General features: G+C 40.9%; 1 protein-coding gene across 2 annotated transcripts; it reads left to right on the forward strand.

Annotated features, from left to right (window-relative positions):
• The first annotated feature begins 681 nt into the window (after positions 1–681).
• LOC124308202 (lachesin-like) lies at positions 682–24486 on the forward strand. 2 transcript variants are annotated; one of them, XM_046770680.1, is made up of 9 exons: positions 682–889; positions 3573–3709; positions 11677–11774; positions 16604–16847; positions 17347–17520; positions 19238–19366; positions 19869–20004; positions 20493–20650; positions 21284–24486. In XM_046770680.1, the coding sequence occupies exons 2-9, from the start codon at positions 3574–3576 to the stop codon at positions 21616–21618; spliced, it is 1410 nt and encodes a 469-aa protein (XP_046626636.1). In that variant the 5' UTR covers positions 682–889; position 3573; the 3' UTR covers positions 21619–24486. The 2 variants fall into 2 exon arrangements, with proteins under 2 accessions (XP_046626636.1, XP_046626635.1); XM_046770679.1 differs by lacking the exon at positions 682–889 and adding an exon at positions 3387–3454.
• The last annotated feature ends 10 nt before the right edge of the window (positions 24487–24496 follow it).

Consider the following 24496-nt stretch of genomic DNA (forward strand, 5'->3'; position numbering starts at 1 on the left):
ACAGAAGGATTTCGAGACTTTATCACGGTGTCTAGACAGGCGTCGGTATCCGAATTACAGAGTGCCAGCCAGAGTAAGGGAGGAGTTTGCCCACCTCCCGTGATACAACATCCGTAGGGCTAATAAACGTGAAAAAGGGAGAAGAAAAACAGAATTCTCTTTAATTAAAAACACCGAAGATGAACATGTCTGCGGGATTTTCTCCGTGTGTGCGTATGCGTGAATTCCAAATTTATTATCATATGTTAGGTATATATGCAGTGTATTACACCTATACCGTACATTCATTTAATAACATTCTGATAAAAATCCCGCACGTGCGCTTTTTCCAGCATCCGCTCAATGTAAGCGTGCCAACCGATTGTATTCCTACAATATGATCCAGTCGAGGTAAGTAAAATATTTGCACGGGAGGTAATAAAATTTCAAATAAATGAAGAACGAAAAGGAAGAGAAAAGAAAAAAAAAACAAGCACCGTTGAATGAGCAAATAACGAAAAAAATTATAGAAACGTAAAGCGTTAACGATGAAAATGAAACATCAAATTTTCGAAAGAACTTTTCAGGCCTGCGCTGTGCGGCCGGGGTTGAAAACGGCCACGGCGTCCCGACGCCTAGGGGTAGCACGACTCCCTTCGTCGGGCTGACACCTCAGTACACGCGTCCCGACGCCCGGGGATGCGTCCGTCGTCGCAGCATCGCCGCTGAGTCGTCAGGATTCCGGAGCGAGTATCAGTCGTATCGTAAAATATTACGTTATACCTGTATTGGGCCTGTATAAGAAAGAAAGAAAAAAGAGAAAGAAAAAAAGCGAGACCACCAACATCGACGATCCCATGTCACAAGCCTACCCGACGTAGAGATAGCTATGCTACACCCTTCCTACAAGGTAAATTAATTGCTGCTCAACCGTCGGTGGATATACGCAAACCGGTGTACGGGGGGAGGGTCGGAAAGGGGTGACGACAAAGAGGAGGAGGAGGAGGAGGAGGATCAGGGGGTGAAAGTTTAACGAGCCTCGGATTGTTCCACGATTTTCTCATCTTCACTAAAGTCCAGGTGTAGGTACAAACACACACGCGCGTATCTCTCTCTCTCTCTCTGCTCGAGAAACAAATCCGGGGATCAGGCGCACCGATGATATCGCTTATACGCGTGTGAAATGTGAGCAGCTCGAGTTGTGATTACGAATTACGTTATACCTGTACAGCGATACTGGTGTACAATTTCTTTTATTTTTTCCCTTTTTTTTTCAACCAAATTCAACCGATCAAGTTGACGGATGTACTGTTAGAAATGCGATGTTAAACGTAGCACCGAAAATATTCTGTAGAAGTACAAACCATTATGGTGTTGATTTTGAAACCACTTGGTGTCAATAATCGAACGATTTACACCGATGATGTTTTATTTTACACCCATCGGTGCGGACTTTTATTGACACCGTGAATTTTCTGACAGTGAGCGGTTTTGCAGCGAGTGTATGTGTGCGTGTGTGTGTAATAACAACGCGAGGATAAAAACGCTTCTCTGTTCGCGGCTTCTCCGCGTTTTTTTTTTTTTTTTTTCCTCCTCATTACCACTGTACGGATTTCTTTCATCCCCGCTTATCGGCCACGCGGGCCTTTGTCTCGAAACTGATTGGTGAAATTACTCACTCGCTGTGACGGAACGACGAAGCGACGTCGCGACGTAGGTCCTGTACTGACGGAGGCTACGCGCGGGATTATCAACGTGTACTTATCAGATATTACAGACTGCGAAGAAGAACGCGGCGGGATTCGATCCTTTAATTTCATTGCCGCTGGGACGCGGTGCCGGATTTGGAAATAAATACCCGCGTGTATTACACCTTTGCCTTTTTTACCCCTCCAAAAAATCAATATCGGGTGATTTACGGCGTGTAATAAGTAACTTTTTACTCCGAACCGAACCGAACCGAACCGAACCACCCCGTACCACGTGCAGGGGTTGACTACCACGTACACATTGCTGCAGTGCGTATTATAACGTCGGCTCTCGGGGAAAACGAAACCGCGGGAGGGCCGCGGCCGGTGTTAAAGTTTGGCGAAAAATCACACCGGCTTGTGGATAATTGATGTCGCTGGGCGGAGGGAAATTAAAAATTTTTTTAATAACCGCCCATCCACCCCCTCCTTCTTACATTGACAGAGCGACGGTGAAGGGATGTTGAAAAAAAAATTCAAAATATTATTCAAGCTCTGCACAGCTGCAGTCTGACGTTCGCGTATCCGACGACCGGGCTCTCAAATTTCGATTTCCTCAAGGTGTCGTCGTCCCCCAGGTTTCGTGAACCTTGCAGGTTTATCAGAGTTTATCTCCGAGACTCGGGATATAAAACCGCGGGGAGAGACATAAAAAATCTCCGCTGTCCGCGTCTTGAAAGTTGTAATATTTTTTCGTTCTTTTCTTTCTCGTTGTTTTTTTTTTTCTTTTTTCTTTCTTTTTATCCAAGCTTCTCATTTTTACCTTTTTATATTTATTACTCCTCCCGCGCCGCCTAACAAATCCCGCGTGAACTTTGATCTCGGTGTAAAAAAATTAGGTATCATAAATACGCTGCCGGTTGTGTAGCTGTGTGCGGGGACGTATTCAATTTTTAACTTACCTGTCTCTATACGTACGTACGTAGATTTATTCCTTTTATCTTGCACGCGAACAAACGTCGGAGGAACTTTCCCTTTCTAGGAGATATCACGGGCATGCACGTGAACCGTGCAGAATTTGCTTTGACTTCTTCGAGGAATGAAAGTGAGTCCTGACATTTGAAACTAGGCGAGACTATGTATACGGTATATATGTATACGTCTAGTCGAAATAAAAACAAGAAAAAGACAACAACAACATCGTGTACATATGTACACATTTTTATACCCATTCCACATCCGGCGGCTTTCATCCGTTCTACGACTTCTCTGTGACGTCAAGTTCTACGCGTCTTCTCTCACACATCGCAGGGTCCGACATGCCGCACTTTCTCTTTCGTTATTACATATATACGTTACCGATCCTCGGACTATAATCACAGCGAATGGGCATTGGAGAGCAGGTATTGGAAAACTTTTTACCTCGCGAGATCGATTTTACGATACAGCTTCAAAGGGAGGAAAATGGTATTTTTTCAAAATTCAACTTCCCTCTTTTCTCTTTTTATTATTCGGCTCTCCGCTCTCGCCATCATTCGCCCCTCGATATCGTATATGTTTAGCCTTCGGCGGTGTTACGATACTTCTCGTAGTTTATGGTGCAGGATCGGAAGGACTCGATGTTTTAAGTAAAATATTTCGGAGGGAGTGTAGGTTACAAAGGGTCGGAGAGGTCCGTGTGTATTTTTTCTTTATTACCTTTTTTTTTTAAATCACGTATTTCCGCCCGACCAAATGGTCCCGTATAACGTATCACCGGTACACGTACACCGCGCACGCAAACATGGGTGTATCACACACATACACACACATGTATATGGATACACAGACGCCCTGCACCGTAACATCAACCCCGTAACGAGTATAATATTATACTCGGTTTAATGGGTCTCGATTTGTTTCCAGAATGGGGGTGGCACGGTTGTTACTATGCTGTTTACTGCTCGAGGACCATAACTTGGATTTCGGGCTCGCAGTTTCCAACAACGTCAGGGACCTACACAGCGTTCCATATGCAACGAACGAAGCTCTCAACGAGAACGGTGAGTCCCTTCCTCCAGGCAGGAAGGAGCTTGCGGGTCAAGACCGTCTCTGTTGCTCGGCTTGTATATTTCATCCCCGTCGCTACGCAGAATCAGGATCTATTATACCCACCTATCCATTCTTACTTCCGCGTTCCCGGTCGCACGTCGTCGTCCGGTAGAAACTGACAAGCATGGATGTCGTTGACGACGAGTCGCCTCGGCTGCCGGACCTTTCCCTGCGAGCTTTCTAAAACTCAAGTCTATCATTATTTCTCGACGATTCCTAATTGCAATCTTGTACCGTGCCTCGCGTGTAGGCAAACACAGGCTGAATCCCGAGTTGCGGGTGAGTTAAACGTCAGGACTACGCACACCGGGTCTGCGATACGATCGTTAATGTACCGTCGGGTTCCCTGCTGCGGACATTCGTTCGAATTTGGAGGAGTCGGAGCCCGGGGAGAGCTTGTCATCTGTTATAATTGTTATATTAAAAGGGTATAATAGGGTTTATTTTGTTATCAAGGCGGCCTTCCGCCTTTCACGGCAGCTCGTATAACGGGCACACCGCCTACTATATTCCATAACGATCTCACTCGCCGACGATACTTATCGTCGTACTTAATCGCTTTTCTCCGACTCCCTGCACAACTGTTTCCGCAAGCTCAAGCGCCGCTCTACAGGTCGATTGCAATCTGCAGAGAGAGCTTTGGTCGCTCTCGGGGCTCGGAAAGTATTCGAGCAAACCTCGCTAAGCCCGAACAGTTGAGTATCTTCGTCCGAATTTCGAACATCATTATAACAGATTTACTCGAAGGGACTGCAAAGGGCTGATTTTCATCCAGTTCTCAACAAACACTCCGACGTTTCGCGACGTAACAATAACGGCGAGGAATTCATTTTACATGTTTATGCATTGAACTCTGCATCGTCACGTTCTTATCTCAAGTACACTTTGAGTAAGAAGATTTCTATAATGGGTTAGTTTTATGTGTACCTATGGCGATGAGTTTATCGATCTTCCACGTACGTGCATTCGCGGTGTGTACGCGCATCTCGCGATAAAGAGTTGAAACGTCTCGGATAAGAAAAGAAACGTAAAGCGAAGTAAGTGGACCGAAGGTTGGGGGAGGAGAGCAAAAACGACACCGAAAAGTTCAAGTGGTTTACCAGGAGCTTGAGAAGTTTTTCCTTTGAAGACGAGAGATATTAATTAAACTGTCACGGACACGGAACGAACTTTATTTTGCCACTTACAAGTTTACGGCTCTCCGTGTATTTGTCATCTATCCTGCAGTCGTTTTTTCGAAACCGAGCCGCCCCGCTCTGTATATTAACGGTGAGAATAACCTGGATCTGAAGCTCAGGATCGGATTCAGGATGCCGTACGTGAGTTGACGAACTCGATTGACAAGTAGGGTATGCATAAAAAATAATAATCTCTCTAGCCCGCGCGTTCTTAACCGGTTTGCCCGTCGTTTGTTACGCCTTATATAAATTCGCGCACCTAGTCGGTTAAACTTTGTTAAACTGCGGGATGATTATACCTCTAACGAATAGCTTGATTTTTTGCAACACTCGAGACTCTTTTCGGCAATCTTTTCAGAGTCTCTCGGGGGGGGAGTGTGCGCGACGGTGCCTACATTGTTTTCTTATTCTTCTTATTCTTCTTCTTTTCACGTTATACGAGAGTCTGGGGGAAAATATCGTTTACCTAAGATTTCCCGAGATTTGCCAAGGATATCCCTCTAATTACCATTTTCTCATACCTTTCGCCCGAAGTTGGGACATTGTACGCCGGTTTAGACCATGGACCACTTCCTGCCGCGCATCCTCCCGCACCTTTGTTCCTTTCCAGGGTGAAACTTTTGTGTACCCAGTAACTCGTTGCAGCGCGCAATGCCGTTCCTTTTTTCTTAATTCTTCTTTTATTCCTTAAACTCCGAAATGATCTACGGTTGCATACTTGAATGAATCGCCGGATCGCTTACCGCACGATCTCGTCCTTGAGGCGTTCTACCTGTATGTATATATATATATATATGTATCTATAACGACTGCGGGCATAAGCAAAGCTGGGAAAACAAATGTATAATTAAACCATCGCGAGGAGGAGGGTTTCGAAAGAGAACCGTAAAACCAATGTAGGTACTGGTACGTGTGTACTCTCGCTCTGCGCTGATTACCATTGGCAAATATTTGACTGCTCCTTGGCGGATTTCGACACGCTGATGCAGAATCTCGGATAAAAGCAAACAATATTTTCCCCTCTCTGATTCGCATTTACCTGCCGATACGGTTTAAATTGGGTGTATTATTTATGTATGACATACTGTATCCACAAGTGATACGAAATCAAATTTCACTTCTCAGAATTATGTATGTAATACCTTATCACGCGATCTGAAAAACGGTTTTTATCTTCGTACAACTCCAAGTACGTTGTAATTATACAGCCTGAAATTCCTCACGTTTATAAAAATCTCTAACCGTCAATTTTCCCCCTTCATTATCGCTTGTACGGTAAGCGTGTGGGGTGTATTATATTTACCTGTTCTTTATTTACGATATCGTGAGATTATTTATTTATTATACTCAATATGGGAATAAAAAAAATTGCCAACTAAAACTGGGGAGAATATTTCAGCACTCGAATATCTCTCGCAGCTTTATAACGTTGGAAAACCATTAGGACATCGATGATATACGTAATGTGTAACCTATACATGCACAATATGTGTGCGTTCGTGCAACGTGAAATATAACAACTACACAACGAAAGCGGATTTCACCCCGCTGATAACGAATACGGTCTAATTACGAGGTTTCAATATTCAGTCAGCCGATTATTAGCGAGATATAATTCGCCTCCCCCCTTCTTTATACGAAACATTACTATAGACGGTTACAGCATCACCTGAGGGGTGGGCCTAAAGTTGGCAGGGATCTAACTTTATAACTTCATATAAAGCCGTTTCAAAGTTCGCATAATGATGGGGTATCGGATACTTCCATTACCAACTTATGCCATCCGGACATCCCTTCGTCGTATTCGAGCCTCCCTCGAGCCGAGCATAAAGTATCTGACACATAATAATACACGTCCAACCATTGACGAAGAGTCGGGCATGTAGCTGTAGATTACAACTCGAGTTCCGCGCGCCGCGTACCTTAATCGTGTTACCTACGTCAACATGCGTGCGGGGATTGAATTCCTCCGATTGTTACATTATACGGTTATCGGGGTGTGTTACGGACGTCGAAAGTTTTCCCTGGTGCAGGTGTGACGTCGCACATGGTTTAGGGATGGTGTACGTATATCGCGTGCGCCACACCTCCTCTCCTGCATGCCCGTACAGCAAGCGCAGCTCCGAAGCTTTCGTCTTCGTTCTCTGTAATATAGGGTCGCGTCTCGCGTATAGTCGACGATGCTCGGCTGCATTTGAGGTAAGAATTCCCGGGGTGGCATAATATCACAATATCTATGTAAAACAGGGTCCCCTAGACCCCGCAAACAAACGAAGCGAACATTCGTATGCTAACTGCGCCTATATAGTCCAATCACCGTAACTCGAGGCTTATATGTCCGAACTGGGGGTGTACCTACATCGAACGATGGACGGACCCCTGTGCCTCGGAGATGCCGAGGCGAACAAACTTCTTTCCCTAACCCTCGAATAACTTACTAATTTACAAGTTTACAAGTTTCCGAGTGAGAGAGAGAGAGAAGCAAGAGCGAACCTTGTACAACCCTTCAGTATGTGTACGCAACCCGCCGCAGCTTCAATCTGCAGGGACGATGCACACGGTTCTCTCAACGTCCGCCTTAACATCCCGGGGTGAACTCAGACGTTTGTTGAATCAAGGACAGATTTCCCGGCTTTGCGCATACACCTTTCAGATTCGGCCCATGCAGCTTTAACGAGACTTTAGCTGCTGCCGCTGCTGCTACTGCAAATTTCGCGGAATCTGTAAACTTCGCTTATTTTCTCTCTCCATCTTCCACTCTGACATTGCTGATTGGATATGTTTATATCATGCTTACTTCAACTCTGCTACAACTAACGTTATTTCTATTGATATTATTTTAGTTTTGTTTTGTTTAGTTTATTTTACTTTTGTACCCGTTTCATTAGCGTCTAGTTTTATTAACGTCTCATTACGCCTAGGGGGACCTGTCCCTGGGTGAATAAAGTCCATCTATCAATCTCTCACGTCCTACATGATAACTCTCCTCCGTACATCTCGGAACTCTTCGTCAGATCAGTACCTATACCTTCCAGACATCCCTCTCGTCGTATAACTTCAACTGCCCATGAGTTTCACACTTCTAACCGTCGTGCATCTACCTATCGTGACTCGTTTCTGTTATCAGCCGTATACTTTTGGCACTCCCGTCCAATTGAAATTCGCTTATCACCTACTCTCAACACATTGGAAAATCGACTACACAGCTATTAAATTTGCCATAGGGATAACCTGCTTAGAAAGACTTAATTTGATCGTAATTGATCGTGTTCCTACACTTAGTATCGCCGGGCAACGTTACCAAGTAATCCTTATAGCATTCCTTGGCTTTAGTTTAATTTTTATTCTGTTTTACTTTATTTTATCTCTTCTTTTGTTCTTCATTAATTTTATGTTATTCTAAGTACAATCTGGTACCCTTTGTTTATACCCGTGCTTTATGTTGATCGCTGTACCCTTTATATAATTTATATCATTGTTTTATATTATTTGAAACCAAGGCATACGTGAACCAAACAATCAATATCTCTCTTTCTCTCTCTCTCTCTCTCTCTCTCTCTCTCATACACACAGAATTCTCGAGATTAGATCCCCATGCTCCGATTACATATTTTTATATCCCGATATCATTACATGCAGTTTGCGTCTACTGATTGCAATATCACCCAGTTATATTTGAACGAACTCCCTTCCCGGGCCGTCAATATCGTAAAATAACTACTACGCGTCGTCGTTATTATTGGCTTCGTTTGAAAATCCCGATAACTAAGCCCGTCCTCGTTTTCGCACTGTAATCTGGTAATTTTCACCGGCCACATTATAAATACCATAGAACATGTACACGTATACCACCATGTATTATACAGAAGTTGCAGATTTCGTCGCAAATCTTTTGCGCAACACGTTTGCACTCTCTCATATATTATACGTGCAATGATATTTTGGCCAGCAGGTTTGATTGAATTTTAACGTGCATTTATCTGCAGTTATACGTGCCTATATACATATACCTACATAATTATACCGTGGAATTATATAATTGCGACATTGAATATTTGTAGTGAATTGAGTAGTGAGTTGAAAAAAATTCACCCGACATCGAGCAAAGAAAAAGTTTTCTTAGTTATTAATGCATGGACTGAATCGAGTTTTATGTATACACCTATGTACAGATATATATTATATACATGCACACACAACGTTGAATCTATTTCAATTCGTTCCATCAAATGTTTTTCACCTTCGGAATGTTTATATACATATATATGTATGTGTATTGATTTCTACTCGAATGAAATAAGGATTCTATTCAGGTGGTAAAATACAACCATTTTATATTTATACGCCGAAATTATAGCATCTCGATATTGAATGGACGGAAATTCGTACAATGAAATGTATAATTCGTTTAAATATGAACAGGTTACGAAATAAATTCCTTACTACGAGTATCTGTATAACATTTTCGACAGTTACAACCGAAATATATCATTAAAGGGGAAATATTTTTATTAGAAATAAAAAATTCTCTGTATATATAGTGCCATGTTTTCTATGGATTTGAAATTTTCCGTAATTTTGATTGAAATCTTTCGAATTACACAATGCTTATAAAAGACCGTTCTCTGTTTACTCCGATAAAAATTTTCGCCTATAATAGTCAACTGTACAAGCTTCGAGTTTATTATAGAAATTCCATGCAACTAGCACGAGAAAATCGTCTTTTCCTTTAATTTATGCCACGTTTGTGGCTGTAACAATCTGTGAGCATTATACAAATCCTGATTCTTGCAGGACAAGTTGGCTTGTTAAAGGAACATCTATTTCACAAAACGGAAAGATGCTACGCGGATGCAGGAAGTTATAAGAGCGAACGTGTTATAAGCCGGCGAGATTGAATTATTTTTCTCGCCAATCTTTCCGTCGTAGAATAAATAATATGATATGTATACGCGGGTGTTATGGGGTAGCGAACGGGGGGAACGAGTAAGGAGAGAAAGAGCAGGAATGAGAAAAGGAGAGGAGAGAAGAAGAAGAGGAAGGCCGATACGCCGCTGCCCTCGTCGCTGCTTCCACGGATATTTTCTTATATTACATTCTAGACATGGAAAATCTGGAAATACCATTCTTTGCCGGTTCTCCGACGGTGAATATCTTATTATTGTAATCCTTGCTCTTTTCCTTCTCTGCAGCCCAGAACCCCTACCTGTAAACCGCAAACCACCGGGGCGCGGAATGGAATGGAATGGAATGGAATGGAATGAAAAGGGTACGAAGGGGAGACGGTGAGGGTATGGGAGGGGAGGGGAGAGGAGAGAAAAGCGAATCGCCGTAAGGCGGGTTTAATAACGAAATAAAAATGAAGCATAAGAGCAAACAGCTCCGCGGAGGGGCAGCAATAAGAGGATCGGCAAAGTTTGACCGTTCAACATTGACCCTTGACCCTCCGCAACTATTGACGCGACCATTAGCTTGGCGAGAAATTTCATGTGACCGGTGAACGAGGTATTTACCTAGGGTTCCCAGAGCTCGCGAAGCGCGCCGCGAGCTTCCCGAGTATTAGAAACAGCACGTAAACCAGGCAAGAACGTTCCCTGAATTTTGATTATAAGTCATTAGGACGTTGCAGGAGTCTTTGTCAGTTTGTACTCCCGCTTCGCCCAACTCGAGATAATTTAGTTTAACGGGCGGGCGTGTCTCTCTCGTATTGAGAGGAACTCCTCGCTCATCCTCCTCGTACTGCGGCATAATCTTACAGGCGGTAAGAATTTTTTCACCCATCTTCCGGAATTCCTTCAAGCTTACACTATTTTCGAAGGGGGATAAATCGCGCGCCAAAGCCAAGAAGAGACGCGCTTTTATAACTTATCGCGAATTCGGTATCATAATTTTATACGTTATCGCTCGAAATTCGAGGGAAACTGATCGCCCGGCATTACGAATATACCTGCCGTATAACGTTACAGGCGACCGTCTTGTCTTCCCGCGAAATACCGGATTAATAATACATGGAATGCAGCGCACGGCGGGGGATGGGGGTGAAAAAAATATGGAAGGATCAAAAAATTAAAGGGCCGCAATGTAGAATTTTTAAACAAGCGAAAACTCAATTTACAGAATTTAAAAATATTGAAAGCGGATTTACGGAGAGGTAAAAGAATAAAAGGGTCCGAAGTGTAGAATCGTCGGAATTCCTCTCGATAACGTAGAACCGTATGCCGTTCTATGTTTTGACTGACTTTTGTACATTTTATCATTCTCTATTTCGACTTTCTATATTTGCATACTTGGACTTTCCACATTTTTAAATTTTATTAATAAGATTTTCGCCTCTATAAAATTTCGATATTCCGGTCCTTCCATCGGTCGACAATTCCATGGCTTTTCGAGCGAAAGTTACCTCAGCTGTAACTAAATTCTATACCCGCAAGTATGTGTAGGTATATACTTATATCCGGTACGTTCGGACTACCGGAGGTCGGCAAAATTCACCGATCGGCGTAGGTATATAATCGGGAAACCGATATAAACAAAGCTATTGCATCGTGCACAAGATATTGGCTCGTGCTGAGCCCTTTTTCTCCCTCGGATACAGAGGCATAAGAGCATCGGTGTCGGCATTGGCCTGTCTCTGACTCTCCGTGTGTACATACCTCGAGGTATTTGGCCGCGGGCGCAGCTGCACCCTGTTCAATTTCGAAGCAATCGAGAAAAATTTATCAATTCTTATACTGTTCCAGATTTACCGGGTTTCACTGGACCGATTGACAACGTGACAGTGGCCAGCGGCAGGGAAGCCATTCTTTCCTGTACCGTGAGAAAACTTGGCAATTACCAGGTAAATCAATCAGGATCACCCGCGACTGACGTCTAATAACGCGGCTCCTCGATACGGATGTTGACTCGAATTCGTATTAAATATTCCTATACTAGGCTGGTCCTTGTTTGGGGTGTTGACGGATTTATTCCGAGCCGTTTCCCGAATCAACTTCAAATAATTCGAAAAGAACCCACCGATTTATTCAGACTTTCATCTCAACTTTAACCCCTCCCGTCAACAGGGTGGATTTCTCCGATTGAAGTACGTGTGATTCGGACTTTCATTCTCAGTATATGTTTTATTGCAAGGGTAGCAATGTTAAAAACAATTAATAACCGCGTTGTTTTAACGGACATTGGTGCTATTATCTGACAAAAAATTCACTTTTTTCCATTTGGTGGGTGTGCAATTTGTCTGGATTACTTGGTACGATGATGTGAATTATTGATCAGATAGTAGCACGAATGCCCGCTAAAATCGTGCGATAACAGATTTATTTTAAACATTTTTACTCTTACAGTTAAACACATACCGAGAATGTGTCCGAAACACGTGTATTTTGAAAGAGAAAATGCACTCTATTGATGGGAGCGGTTAAAGTTGAGATAAAAATCTGAAAATATTAGGCAAGCTTTTTAATTATTTGAAGTTGATCTAAGAGCGGCCCGAAACAAACTCGGCAACACCCTAAATAAGGACCACCCTAATCTATACCTACACCTTTAAAGCATGCATACGTGATATAAGAAGCAGGGAATGTTCTCCATGACTTTGAAAAAAGAGATATATGTACGTGCAAACGAGACTCTATGAAGAAGATTAATAAAATCGTGATGACAAACTGTCAGATCCATCTGCTTCGCAGGGAAGAACGATAAGTTGAAAGAGAGAGAGAGAGAGAGAGAGCGAGTATCATCCGTACACTTTCTATCCGGGTGTAAAGTATGCGATATACGTACACCTGCGTCCTGGCTTATATGCGTTGTATGTATACACACCTACACTCAGAGAGGACACGTAATAATGGATCGTTGTCAAAAAAAGATCAGGATCAGATCAGAGATCAACTTCACTCAATCATTGTCACCGACGTCGGTGTCACGAATTCGTAAAACTTTTACATCAACCCATCAACCTTCTGGAAGAGCTAGAGAGAGAAAGAGGAAGGGGAGGAAGGAAAGAGAGAGAGAGAGAAAGAGAGGAAATAGGATTAAATTGAATTCTCCCCATGCGTACGTGTTTATTATAGGTATAATGTGTACTGCGTATGTATATCTACACACACACACACACACATACACATGTATATATTGTATGTCTATTTACGCATGTGTATGTCAGGTACCCGCCACACGTTGTAAACGTTACAAATTTCCAACCGTCTATACGCATCCGTCATGTAATAACTACACACGAACCGGAGATATCTTCCCTCGACAATATTTTATGTATATACCATTCTATAAGAAATTCGCGCATACAATAGTCGTTGCTTTATATATATTACAAGTATATAGAGCATACATACCTAGGATTCTCGGAGCCGTGCCAAAATTCTCTAACGTTATGTATGTCCTCGATTTATTTTCAAATTTATACCGATCAGGTGTTCGACCCGCTCCTTAGCTCCCTTTTATTTTCTTCTTTTTTTCTTTTTATTTATTTTTTCCCCCTGGTTTTACAAAAATTAAGACGGATTTTCCGCGTTCAATATCACCGGGCGTGTTTTCGACGAGAGTTTTTGATCCTTCGCGGTGAATTCATGCGGGAACTCAAACCGAGGCTACAAATGATTGCATTTTTTTCTGTCAAAAACGACGAATGAATTAGCAGTGAGCCAAATACTTCGTACGTTGTTGATGTTGTTTTTGTTTTTTTTTTATCTTTTGTTATCCATTTTTCATTTCGCGCACGAGTCAATATTGTATACGAGTCTCGAATTTAACGGAGCGCGAACTTGTAAAAATGAAATTAAAACAAATTCATACATGAATAATGCATATCTCTTCTGCGGTATACGTATAGTAGAGGTAACGCGTACTACTTCCAGATGAAAAATTAATTATAAAACAGACCGGGAACGAAGGTTTTGAAAAGTTTCTCTCTCTCTCTTTTTCTCTCCTTCTCTCCACCGTCTCTTTGCGCGTTACCGCTCCAGTCTGCTAAAGCTCCGTATATAATATTGACCAGAGCCTATAAGAGCACGTGCGCACAGAATGAGGATGTTCCCACGTAGAATAAATATCGAAAACAGGTCGCTGCACACATGCGTTTAACGTAGACACAATGTTACAATGCCCACGTATCATATCATCTACTATATCCATACAACATCCATAATGTTTAATGGAATGTTACAAAACGGTAAGTCTTTTAACCGTTAACCGTCGACGAACTTGGGCGAATATCACCCCTATACGTACACACCCCCACACACCTATGCTCTTTACACAATAGGTTCGAAGGTAGGTACATGCATGTACAAGTCGAGGTATACGTATTGCATGCAATACACGCAGAGCGAAGGTGGCGGAGGATACTGTAGTTGGACAGGAAGTGGGTGGGGGTGGGGGGTGGGAGTCTTGATTCCCAGGGGTTGGCACGGGCATTTACTTGCCTGGGGCTTATTCAGACAAATCGGTGATTGCTATGGAGGCAAGCGAGACGGAATACCGAAAACGCGGAGGGTGGTTCCTGGGGTTGGGATGATTCGGGGGTGGTTCTTGCCACGGGCGCGAGAGAGATCCACGGATGATTGTTTCCATGATTACAATGGAATGGGAGGGGGGGGGGGGGGGGGAAGAGAAGAGAGCAATCTCTTAGCGCTAACGTAGATTCGTGACCAAGAGACTCTCAAGATATTACCGAAAAATTTTCAGATATCCCCGGCTATCCTCCCGTGCAAGAGCTGTGTGGTTTTTTTTATTTTTTCTTATTTCTATATACCGAATATACCGCAGGGCTATTCGATATCGCTGTACAAACAGCAACAGACGGTAGCTGCCATTGTTCTCACTCCATTAGGGTTTCGAGTTATTGCCTAAATATAAGTATTTTTTCTGTTTATTGTACGTGTAGAAGAGAATAAATCTCGCGGGGTGATAGCGAATGTATAATATAACGTTACATCTGCATCTTTGAGTGTCAATCGTGTGATAATACTTTCGTCTTTGAAACGCTTGGAGGATAATTTATCACAAGTCAATAAACACCGTAAACACTTTCGGTATAATAAATAATTTATCGTTCGCGCCTATTGTGTTGTCACGTATAATATGTCCGCGGTGCGTGTAATGTTTAGGGATGATCGTTAATAAACGATTATTACAGGTATATATACATACACGTGGTTATCGGTTAAATTGGAATCATTAATAACGTATACATTAAGATTCATTTAGTTATAACTAAAGAGAAGAAGAGATAAGAAAAAAAAGAGAAAGGAAGAGCAAAAATTTTGCAGACGTTAGAAAGTTTGGTCTGAAAGCTGGAAAACTTTTCTCGTATATAATACGGGTATGAGGGGTACTTTACTAAATGATATAGTTTATCAAATCTAATCTATACTTGTCGTCTTGTCGATATTAATCACCCTGGCGTACCGATTTCCAAGTTTATGTGCAATCTCTTATGTTTTCATACACAGTGACAACAATAATAACTTGTTTCCGTTAAATATATACATAAATATGTTTGCGCACGTGTGTGTGTATAGTCGACACGACGATGCTGCAGAATAGAGTTTGACAAATCGTGTTGTTCATTTTTCAGGTAATAAACGTGTTCTTTCGTGGAAAGTTTTTATTACTCTTACTTTATACATAGATCCAGGTAGGTGTTGCAGATCGAGACTAAGCTCACTAAATCGCGATAACGAAACTTTTTTTTCCACGGTGAATTTGTACGCTTACAAAGTAGAATCACGGGGGTACAAGAGAGCGGGGAGGGGTGGAGGAGCCGAACTTACGAACTGCAAGTAATTCTTCTCACAGCGAAAAAGAACCAGCAGCTAGCGCCCTCTTACCGCGGATATTCATTGATCCCGGCTAGAAGTTTTCAAATTTTGCCTCTCATCTTCGCGGATGATTACACGCCCGAGCAGGCCACTATAGAACAATTTATGGAAGGAGATACGGACGAGGGGCTAAAGGGGGGGGGGCTGCAACCTCGGTGTGCTAAACAATACGATATCAACCTGCTGATAAATAACCCATTGTTCTTTAGAAATTTAATTATCCTTACCTGCAGTTATAGAGATCGTCTCATAGGTATTAGGTATACGTACTCTGATTGTGAGTGAAATTCCATTTGTAATTCATAGTAACTAGAAAAATTCAGTAAAACAGGTATCGTTCGAAAACTGTTTTAATATTTTTAGGATTACGAAAATACGCGAGGTACGCGTAATCATTTTGCGCTATCGTCGATCCTTTTTTGGTAATTGCAACGCAAAATCAGTTTCTGAGGTTTACTGTACTTTTTTAATTAAATAAGGCTTTAACGTCAATTTATCGTTGCACAAGCATTGAATTTTCGCAACGGTTGCAAGAAAAAATAGCAACAGTGATCGTAATGAGGAAGAATAGCAACGGATACTAGACTTACCGGTAACAGCTAGAAAACTAATTTTCATTTTCTATCTAGAACCATATTTGTTGATTGTGGTAAAAAATGAAAATAGTTCAGGACTGAGAGGTAACCGGAACTATAATTTTCTCTCAGTGTATGATGTGATTTACTTGTATAACAATATGTACGTAACGTTAACGCATAAAAGCGAGTGTTTTCATATCTGTCGATATCCTTTCCATTGTCTTTTTTTTTTTTATTTTGAAAATCGGCTGCAGGTTGCCTGGTTGAGAGACGAGGATAGAACGGTCCTGTCGATTGGTCAGCGAATCGTAACTCATTCGGGACGATTTTTCATATCGGTTGAGAACAAGATAAAAAATCAAACGAAATGGCGGAAAGAAGAGGAAACAACCTGGCGACTGCACATTCGGATGTTGAAGGAAGCTGACAAGGGTTGCTACATGTGTCAGCTAAACACGAAACCCATGTTAAGTCAGCTGGTCTGCGTAGACGTATTAGGTGCGAATTTACGCCTTGCATAATAATACTGTTGAAAATGATTTTGTGAATTTACCACACATTTACTTTTCAAAAGAGTTGTCAAATTACGAAATGAGATTGCAACTTTACAAATTCTGTACAGCGAAGTAAATTACCGTGCACTTGCGTTAAATTTACGATGAAAATGTTTGATTTTACTAAAGTTTGTTTAAAAAAAAAAACAGAGAAAAGTAATTTGAATTTCCTGAATTGTGCAGTAAATTTATTGTATTTGTATATTGAATAAACGGTGAATTCACTGTTTCGTATCCGGATAAAACTTCCGGTACAGTGTAAGAAGTTCCATAGAGAAATTTTTAACAGTGAACACCTTACACTCGGCCCGATAATACAGGCATGCCAATAACCGTACTGTGTTAATATCTCGCCGGAAGTCGGACCCTTTATCCTTAGATTCTATATAAATATATATATGTATATGTATGTATGTATGTACGTATTTACTTGTCGCGCGCAGTTGCTCCGGATATTCTGACTTCGGGAACTTCTGAGGGCGAAGTCTCGGTGTCGGAGGGCGAAAACGCGACCCTGGCTTGCAAGGCTTCCGGCAGACCTTCGCCGCGAGTACTTTGGCGGAGGGAGAAAAATAAGAACATTTTGGTCAGGGGATTGCACGAGCAATTGGAGCGAGGTGAGCAGTCGCTTGTATTTTAACAACAATTCGTATCTCGTGCTGCGTGCGATTAGAGCAGACGTCAAGTTTGTGCCCCGACGCTGCAGTCGCGGGTTGAAATGCGTACCGATATACAGACGGAGAGTAGGTATGTACGTACCTGTGTTATGCTGTACACGTAATAAGCGTGTTCGTCCTACCGAGGGCTGTCCTTTTTTCATATAATAAAAAGTGAAAGGCGCGTTTTCGTTTTCTTGATGCGACCTCGTTTGCTCGTATGATTAGATTTGACACGGACGGCGTTGCGTCTTTTCCTGACGGGGATGTGGAATGGAATCGGATGGGACGGGGGGGTTGGTAAAATATTTGCGTTTTTTGCGTTTTTTTATCGCCGTCTCCTTTATTTTTCCCTTGCCTTATATTTACTTATCTTGACTTCCGGATATTTGCCCTTGTCATAGCAAATATCAGCTTTATTCTCCGTCTCGCCAATTTCCGTCCGGCATTTTCAACCCCCCTGAACCCTCCTACATACATACACGTTACACGTGCCTAGGTAGCAAGGAGGTTCAACCCTTACCACACACCCAACACCCATTACGCAGGGTTACGCGTACGCAAATACATTCTTATATTTTCGTGCATAACCGTACCTATAACTATAACTATACCGGTACACTGCCGGTACAACTTTGTATACATTCCGAACAGCTCCCTCAACCCAGGAACGTGGGTTATAGAATTTCTGTACTCAAATGGAAACCATTTGATGAAATCTATTATGCCATCGATACGGAAAATCTCTGATGTACGATACATTCGGTATACACACGTTCGTACGTGCAAAGGAGACATGAAACTACCGGCCATTTGATGGATAAAATTCCCTCCCCCCCCCCCCTCCCCCTTTATCCTTCCTTGTATTATATCACACTCTATCTACAGATATCTCCGATGCGATACGCACATTCGGTTTTATCGTTATTCGACCGAATACTATCGTTGTTGAAATGTATTTTCTACGCAAAGACTGCATACACCTTTGAATATAAAATATACGTATTACGTATATACCATATATATGTATAATGTATATGTATTCATTTAATTCACGTGCCAAAAAATACAGTCAAGTTCCGCGGCTAAAGCGTGCAGGGGTGAAACACTTTTGTGTATTCGAAAACTGGCCCGCGGTTCGAGCTCACCGCGGCTTTAGCCGGTAGTTTATAGTTCGTACAAGTCGACCTATAAATTTGCCGCACCGTTGGATTTCTATGGGAATCGCAAGCGTGTCGAATAGAGTGGTGGGTAGGTGGTAGAGGTGCGCGGTTTCCGTTTACCTTCGTTGTAGACTCAAGAGAGAACTTGATGCACCGTGATTGCGTACAAGTTATACCAACGTATGTAACTATTCAAGCGTACAGGTAGACGTTATAGAATGAATATGCATTATCTCGAGAGTAGTAGAATTTCACCGCGGCTACTTCGCTACAGTAAAATTTTCACCTCCGCGAATTGTTGGACTTATCGCGCACGTTCGTCGTTCGCGTACTCTCTTGATCAACGTTACCATGCGGAGCATGATAATCGGGTATGTATTTTATTTCACGTTTGGCGAACCGAGAGAACGATTCTAACGCTGCAGACTGCCCGCCTCCTGGGTAGAGCGACCGACTCCTTGAGAGTGCAGAGCAGAACGTTTAGTCTGATTCGAAAACTTTTGTATATCAAACAGTGGACAGCTTGTCCGGGGAACGACTGGAGCTGAATAGAGTAGACAGGAGGCAAATGGGCGCTTATCTTTGCATAGCAAGCAACGAAGTTCCCCCAGCAGTGAGCAAAAGGGTATATCTTAGAGTGAACTGTGAGTATATGCAAAGATAATTTATAAACCGATATAAATGTATTTACCTACAAGGTGTATACATATATATAATATACATTATTTACGCACTATGTACTATAAATACGCAAACGGAGCAAAGCAACACTCGGGGCAAAGAATTAAACCGAGAAAATATTTCCCGCCAGTTATTATACCGGCGCCAATGTGTGTATATATAATATATTTTATAGGTATATATACTATATGCATGTATGTACTTTATAGTATACATTACAGGTATAATATGTATATAACTGCAATGTATGAGTGTGTAAATAATGGTGACATATTTTTCGGCTCGGATTACCGCGATATATTATAACTTAGTATACGAGTTTTAAACCGTAGATTATTTTTTAAATTATAGCTTCCTTTTTTTTTTTTTTTTTTTTATTTATCTTGTCGCGTTTCTCTCCGCATCTCTGTACAGGTATCGTACACGTATTCCTATATCATACTTATATTCTCTAACGTTCTGCAGTTTCGCCGAGCGCAACGGTTCCCAACCAATTACTAGGCTCGCCTCTGGGTACCGACGTTGCTTTAGTTTGCCTAATCGAGGCTTATCCGAGAACTATCAACTTTTGGATAAGAAATGGTCAAGTAATTATGAACAGGTACGTAACCTCTTATTAAAATTAAGTCGTACTATTCTTATATCTTTTCGGGGATACGATGACTGCGATAATAATAATAATAATAATAATAATAATAATAATAATAATAATAATAATAATAATAATGACAATAATAATGACAATAATGATAATAATAAGAACAACGAAGAAAGGGAGGAAAGAATGTGGAGGAAAAAAAAAGAAAATGGAAACGGTAAAACGACCCCTGACAAACAAAGTCTCGTATCTCGTATTTCCTTATTTTAGAAATTCAGATCACGGTGATGTAAATCCGGGCCGACGATTGTGAGGTTTAAGGATTCAATGTTGTACCTTGTACATTTGTCAAAATAATATCCCGAGGTAGAATATATATATATATATATATGTACATATACTACATATGTATATGTATTAACGTATACAGCGATTTGAAATATATATTATACGTATGCCTGTGTATACAATGCTTCTTGCAACACACGCAGTGGAAAGTATGAATATCGGGAAGTAAAACACCCCGAGGAGGAATGGAAGACAACGATCGAACTAAAGATCAAAGGGTTGGAAAAAACGGACCTCGGCGAATACACGTGCTCGGCTACATCGAGCATGGGCAGCGCAGACGCCACCCTCGGAGTTTACGGTAAATTATTATCGAACACGTGATCGTTTTATTATGCAAAATTGATACACGTTTATTTAACGCCTCTTCTTCGACCTTTCGCATTTTCATCGAACGTTCATCCTGCCCTGTGTTTTTTCATTCAATGTGTCCTTTTTTCTTTTTCTTTCTTCCTCGTTTTACCTTCTTTCTCTTTTTCTTATCTTCCTTTCTTTTTTTTTTTTTTTCTTTTTTATTTTCTCCATTAATCAGAACGGACGAGGGTTGTTACCCCTATTCCGGAAAAATTTCTTCACCACCTCCGGCACCCCGTCGTAAAAACATAACGTCAAGATAAATTGTATTTGCCTGTGCCGGTCATAAACATATTACAAGTATTATAACGCGGTGCGAAGATGGCGATGATTCAGTGTGTGCATAATTTATTCTTCGCAGACTCCCTTACACTATATTATATGTACCCAGGTACCTAGGTACTTGTAATAATTCCTCTTCGCCTCCTCGTTTATCACATCCTGCAGAGTATGCGTCGCTCGGTCCATCATGCCTATCATCATACCGCTTGCGTTACACGTGTATTCTATGTACGCACGTTGTTGCAGCAAATGGGTACATAATTATTTTTCCACATAATATACTTTTTTTTCCCTACAGAAATAGAAAGAGCCACGTTGCCGACCCAGCCGACTTCTTCGACGTGGAAGAGGCTGGGTAAAACGAAGGCTAAGCAGTTGGCTCAAATTACAACCCAGAATCACGTCTACTATCAGCTGAGCACCCCGGCGATGCAGAAAAGCACATCGCGATTGGTTTACAACAGGCAAACTACGACAACAATGGACCCACGCGTGCCCCTGACGAGGGATAATGCTTACAAAAACGACGATTATGCAAATTCGCAAAATTCCGCGAGAACAATGCTCGAGTTACACAGAGTGGTTTTGGTTCTATGGATTATCAACGTCGCGTTGTTTCTACACATTTTGTGAATGCTCGTTATCGTTTGTACACGTACGCGCTGCGGGTAGATGCGTTTTTGAGAAAAGCCTCGTTCGTCGCTATCGACAACCGTACGATTATTGTACGTAGAAAAAATATTTCACCTGTGTTGTTCTCTCTCTTTCCAATAGCCAGCCGAGCTAATTGCTTTATGCTTGGACCAATTCTACGTTGATTTTAAAAAACAGGAAAAATACACAAATACGAACTGGAGTGATAACTGAGGCTTATAACGCATTGACGTCGTTTCGAAGAAAGAATCGTGATGTAAATTTGTTATCGTTACGATGATTATGATTATAACTTTATTATTATGAGAACTATTGGTAAGGAAAATATTCGGTAATTTAATGCTATAGAGTTATGATAGTGAGCTTGAGTTGCGGGGTATTTTTCGAAAATAATTTATTTTGCGAAGGAATCGATGGAGGTGCGGGAGTTCAATTTAGGCAAGGTATGGTTAATAATAATAATGTGTACGCGGCAATAGTAACACGTTCGTCAAACGATTTATTGTTTGGAAGATTGAATAGCATCGTAAATTGCGATTAATCAGATGTATACTGGAAATTTAATAATGACAAGTCCACGGACATTGCCAATATTACAGGTGTAATAAATTCTCAGCACGCACGTTAATTTCGAAGCCGAAAATAGAACTCTCGGTATTGTTTCTTTTATTAATTTCCCTGTTCACCAAGATGGAAAACAATGGATCGTTCGAGGAAACTTCAGAATTCAATATCGCGGTGTCGTTTTTACACCGTATAGGTACTACCGCATAGATTATAATTTGCACATCAGACAAGGAGAATCATGCAGATTAATTAACAATTCATTGAAGATTGAAAGGGCGCGTAATAATTCACTGATTTCTTAAATGCCCCTTTGCGAATCAACGATTCGTTTATAATCAAACGCAGACAAATAATTAGCATATATATCTATACATATATAAATACATATATTAATCTATAGGTATTATAGGTAAATAATTTTTTAAAGAAAATCAGCAAACACAAACTGGTGCTTTACACACAAGAAGCTTAGAATGAAGGTAAAAAAAGAAAGGTAAGTAAAAAAAAAAAAAAAAAAAAAAACTGTTGAAATATACGTAAATTGAATAGTTTCACCTGCAATATCATTTGTCACAAATTGAAGACGACAAGGTGTCGTATACTTTACTCCCTGCCTGTTATGTACCCTGACTAGAAAAGGAATTAGTAATAATCTAGGGCCGCAATAACCGTCACAAATATCTCTAATCCTCTGTACCGTATTATTATCGTTATTATGATTATCATTATACCGCGGCATCGATGTGTAAGTAAATTATTGGCATAGAAATTTAATATTTAAGAGATTGAATGTGCAAATTGAGTAGACTTTTGAACGCGACTATTTTTGTATTTAAGTTTACGTATGTAAGCGTTGTGAACTATGTTATTATACGCATAACAGGGTGCCCGGCGATCCGTAAAGACCTGCAATTCTTCGGGATCTTCATATTTCTTTACCCACGGTGAAATATGTATGAGGGAAATGTCGCGGTCAAGTTTCACGACGAAAATATTTGAATTTCAATTTCCTACTCGTTCGCTGCAATCCTTGCAAGCCGCAATCAAACGTTAAAGTGAGCCTGAAAATTGTAAAGGGGGAACTGTTGACCTGTAAAATCTCGAATTACACACAAAGGTTCTCTATTCGCGCAACCGCTGCAGGACACCCTGGTAGACGTATTTGAAAGCAGAAATATCAATTTACTCCTATGTCGTAATATAATCGAGACATACTAAAACCATATCTGTGTAACGTTCATATCTATAGTGTTCGAACTAACGTTAAAATACACATTACATCTTGAATACCAAGAAGGAATTCAAGAATTTTATATTTCTTTTCGTAGATAATACAGCATTTATCACCCCTCGTATCGTCTGTCAATAATATGATTAAGACTGTTGCGTGTGTGGTGTACAGTGACAACAAAAACGTCTACGAAATTTATCAAAAAATAATTGGTGCAAAATATTATTTCCGACGAAAATTTACGGCGGGATAATTTTTTTCGCTACGATGGTTTTCTTACGCGCGAGTCAACTAATATTGGTAAAAATAAACAGTTTTTTTGTTACCGCAACATTGTTTGCTATCGCGAAATCTCATTTGTATCATCGGTTGTTGCGTCGAGTAGAACGTATTGATAATCGGACAAATAACAACTCATCCGTATAAGTTCATGTCGTATAGTTAGCAAATGGATTATAGATAGAGCTTAATTTTACATATCTGCACACTAATCAGTTATTTGTAAGGTGTACGAAGGTTTATTGCGAACTTGTACTAAATGTAAATGATAACACATAAATCGTTATACTTAATTGCGAGTATATTATATTCTGTAGTGATCATTGAATGGAGTTAGGAATAGATTATTGTTTATATCGCGAAGAATATAACGATATGAATGTGAGGATATTCGCTAAGTTAATTACTATCATAATATACAGGATCACATAATGCTCAATATATTACTATATTTAAGAGAGATGATGTTGTTATAGAAAAGAATACGGGGAAAAAAAAACAAAAAATATGTTAAGAAAATAATGGAACATATGCTCAAAATAATAAGTAATAATTAGCTTTGCCAAAGTAAAGTGTTGACAAATAAAATGTACTATACAAACGGAACGAAAAGAGAGAAACAAAAGCAAAAGAAAAAAAAACCGGATCGTTTCTAAAATTCTTTAAACCCCATATCTGTGTCTTCGCGTCTTCTTCGTTCTAGACTCGATTTAGGTTCCAGTGAAAGATAGAAGAAGCAACTACATGGTGGTAATAAGATTTCAATACAATTCTCACTAA

Source organism: Neodiprion virginianus, chromosome 6 (assembly GCF_021901495.1).
Source record: "Neodiprion virginianus isolate iyNeoVirg1 chromosome 6, iyNeoVirg1.1, whole genome shotgun sequence".
Lineage (NCBI taxonomy): Eukaryota > Metazoa > Arthropoda > Insecta > Hymenoptera > Diprionidae > Neodiprion > Neodiprion virginianus.

Bases quoted from the DNA above. Each gene is read 5' to 3' on its own strand.
- LOC124308202 (XM_046770679.1), top strand. From the start codon at position 3,402: ATGGTCCCGTATAACGTATCACCGGTACACGTACACCGCGCACGCAAA. The intron at 17,521-19,237 runs GTGAGCAGTCGC...TATATCAAACAG, and splicing joins GCACGAGCAATTGGAGCGAG to TGGACAGCTTGTCCGGGGAA. The intron at 20,005-20,492 runs GTACGTAACCTC...CAACACACGCAG, and splicing joins GGTCAAGTAATTATGAACAG to TGGAAAGTATGAATATCGGG.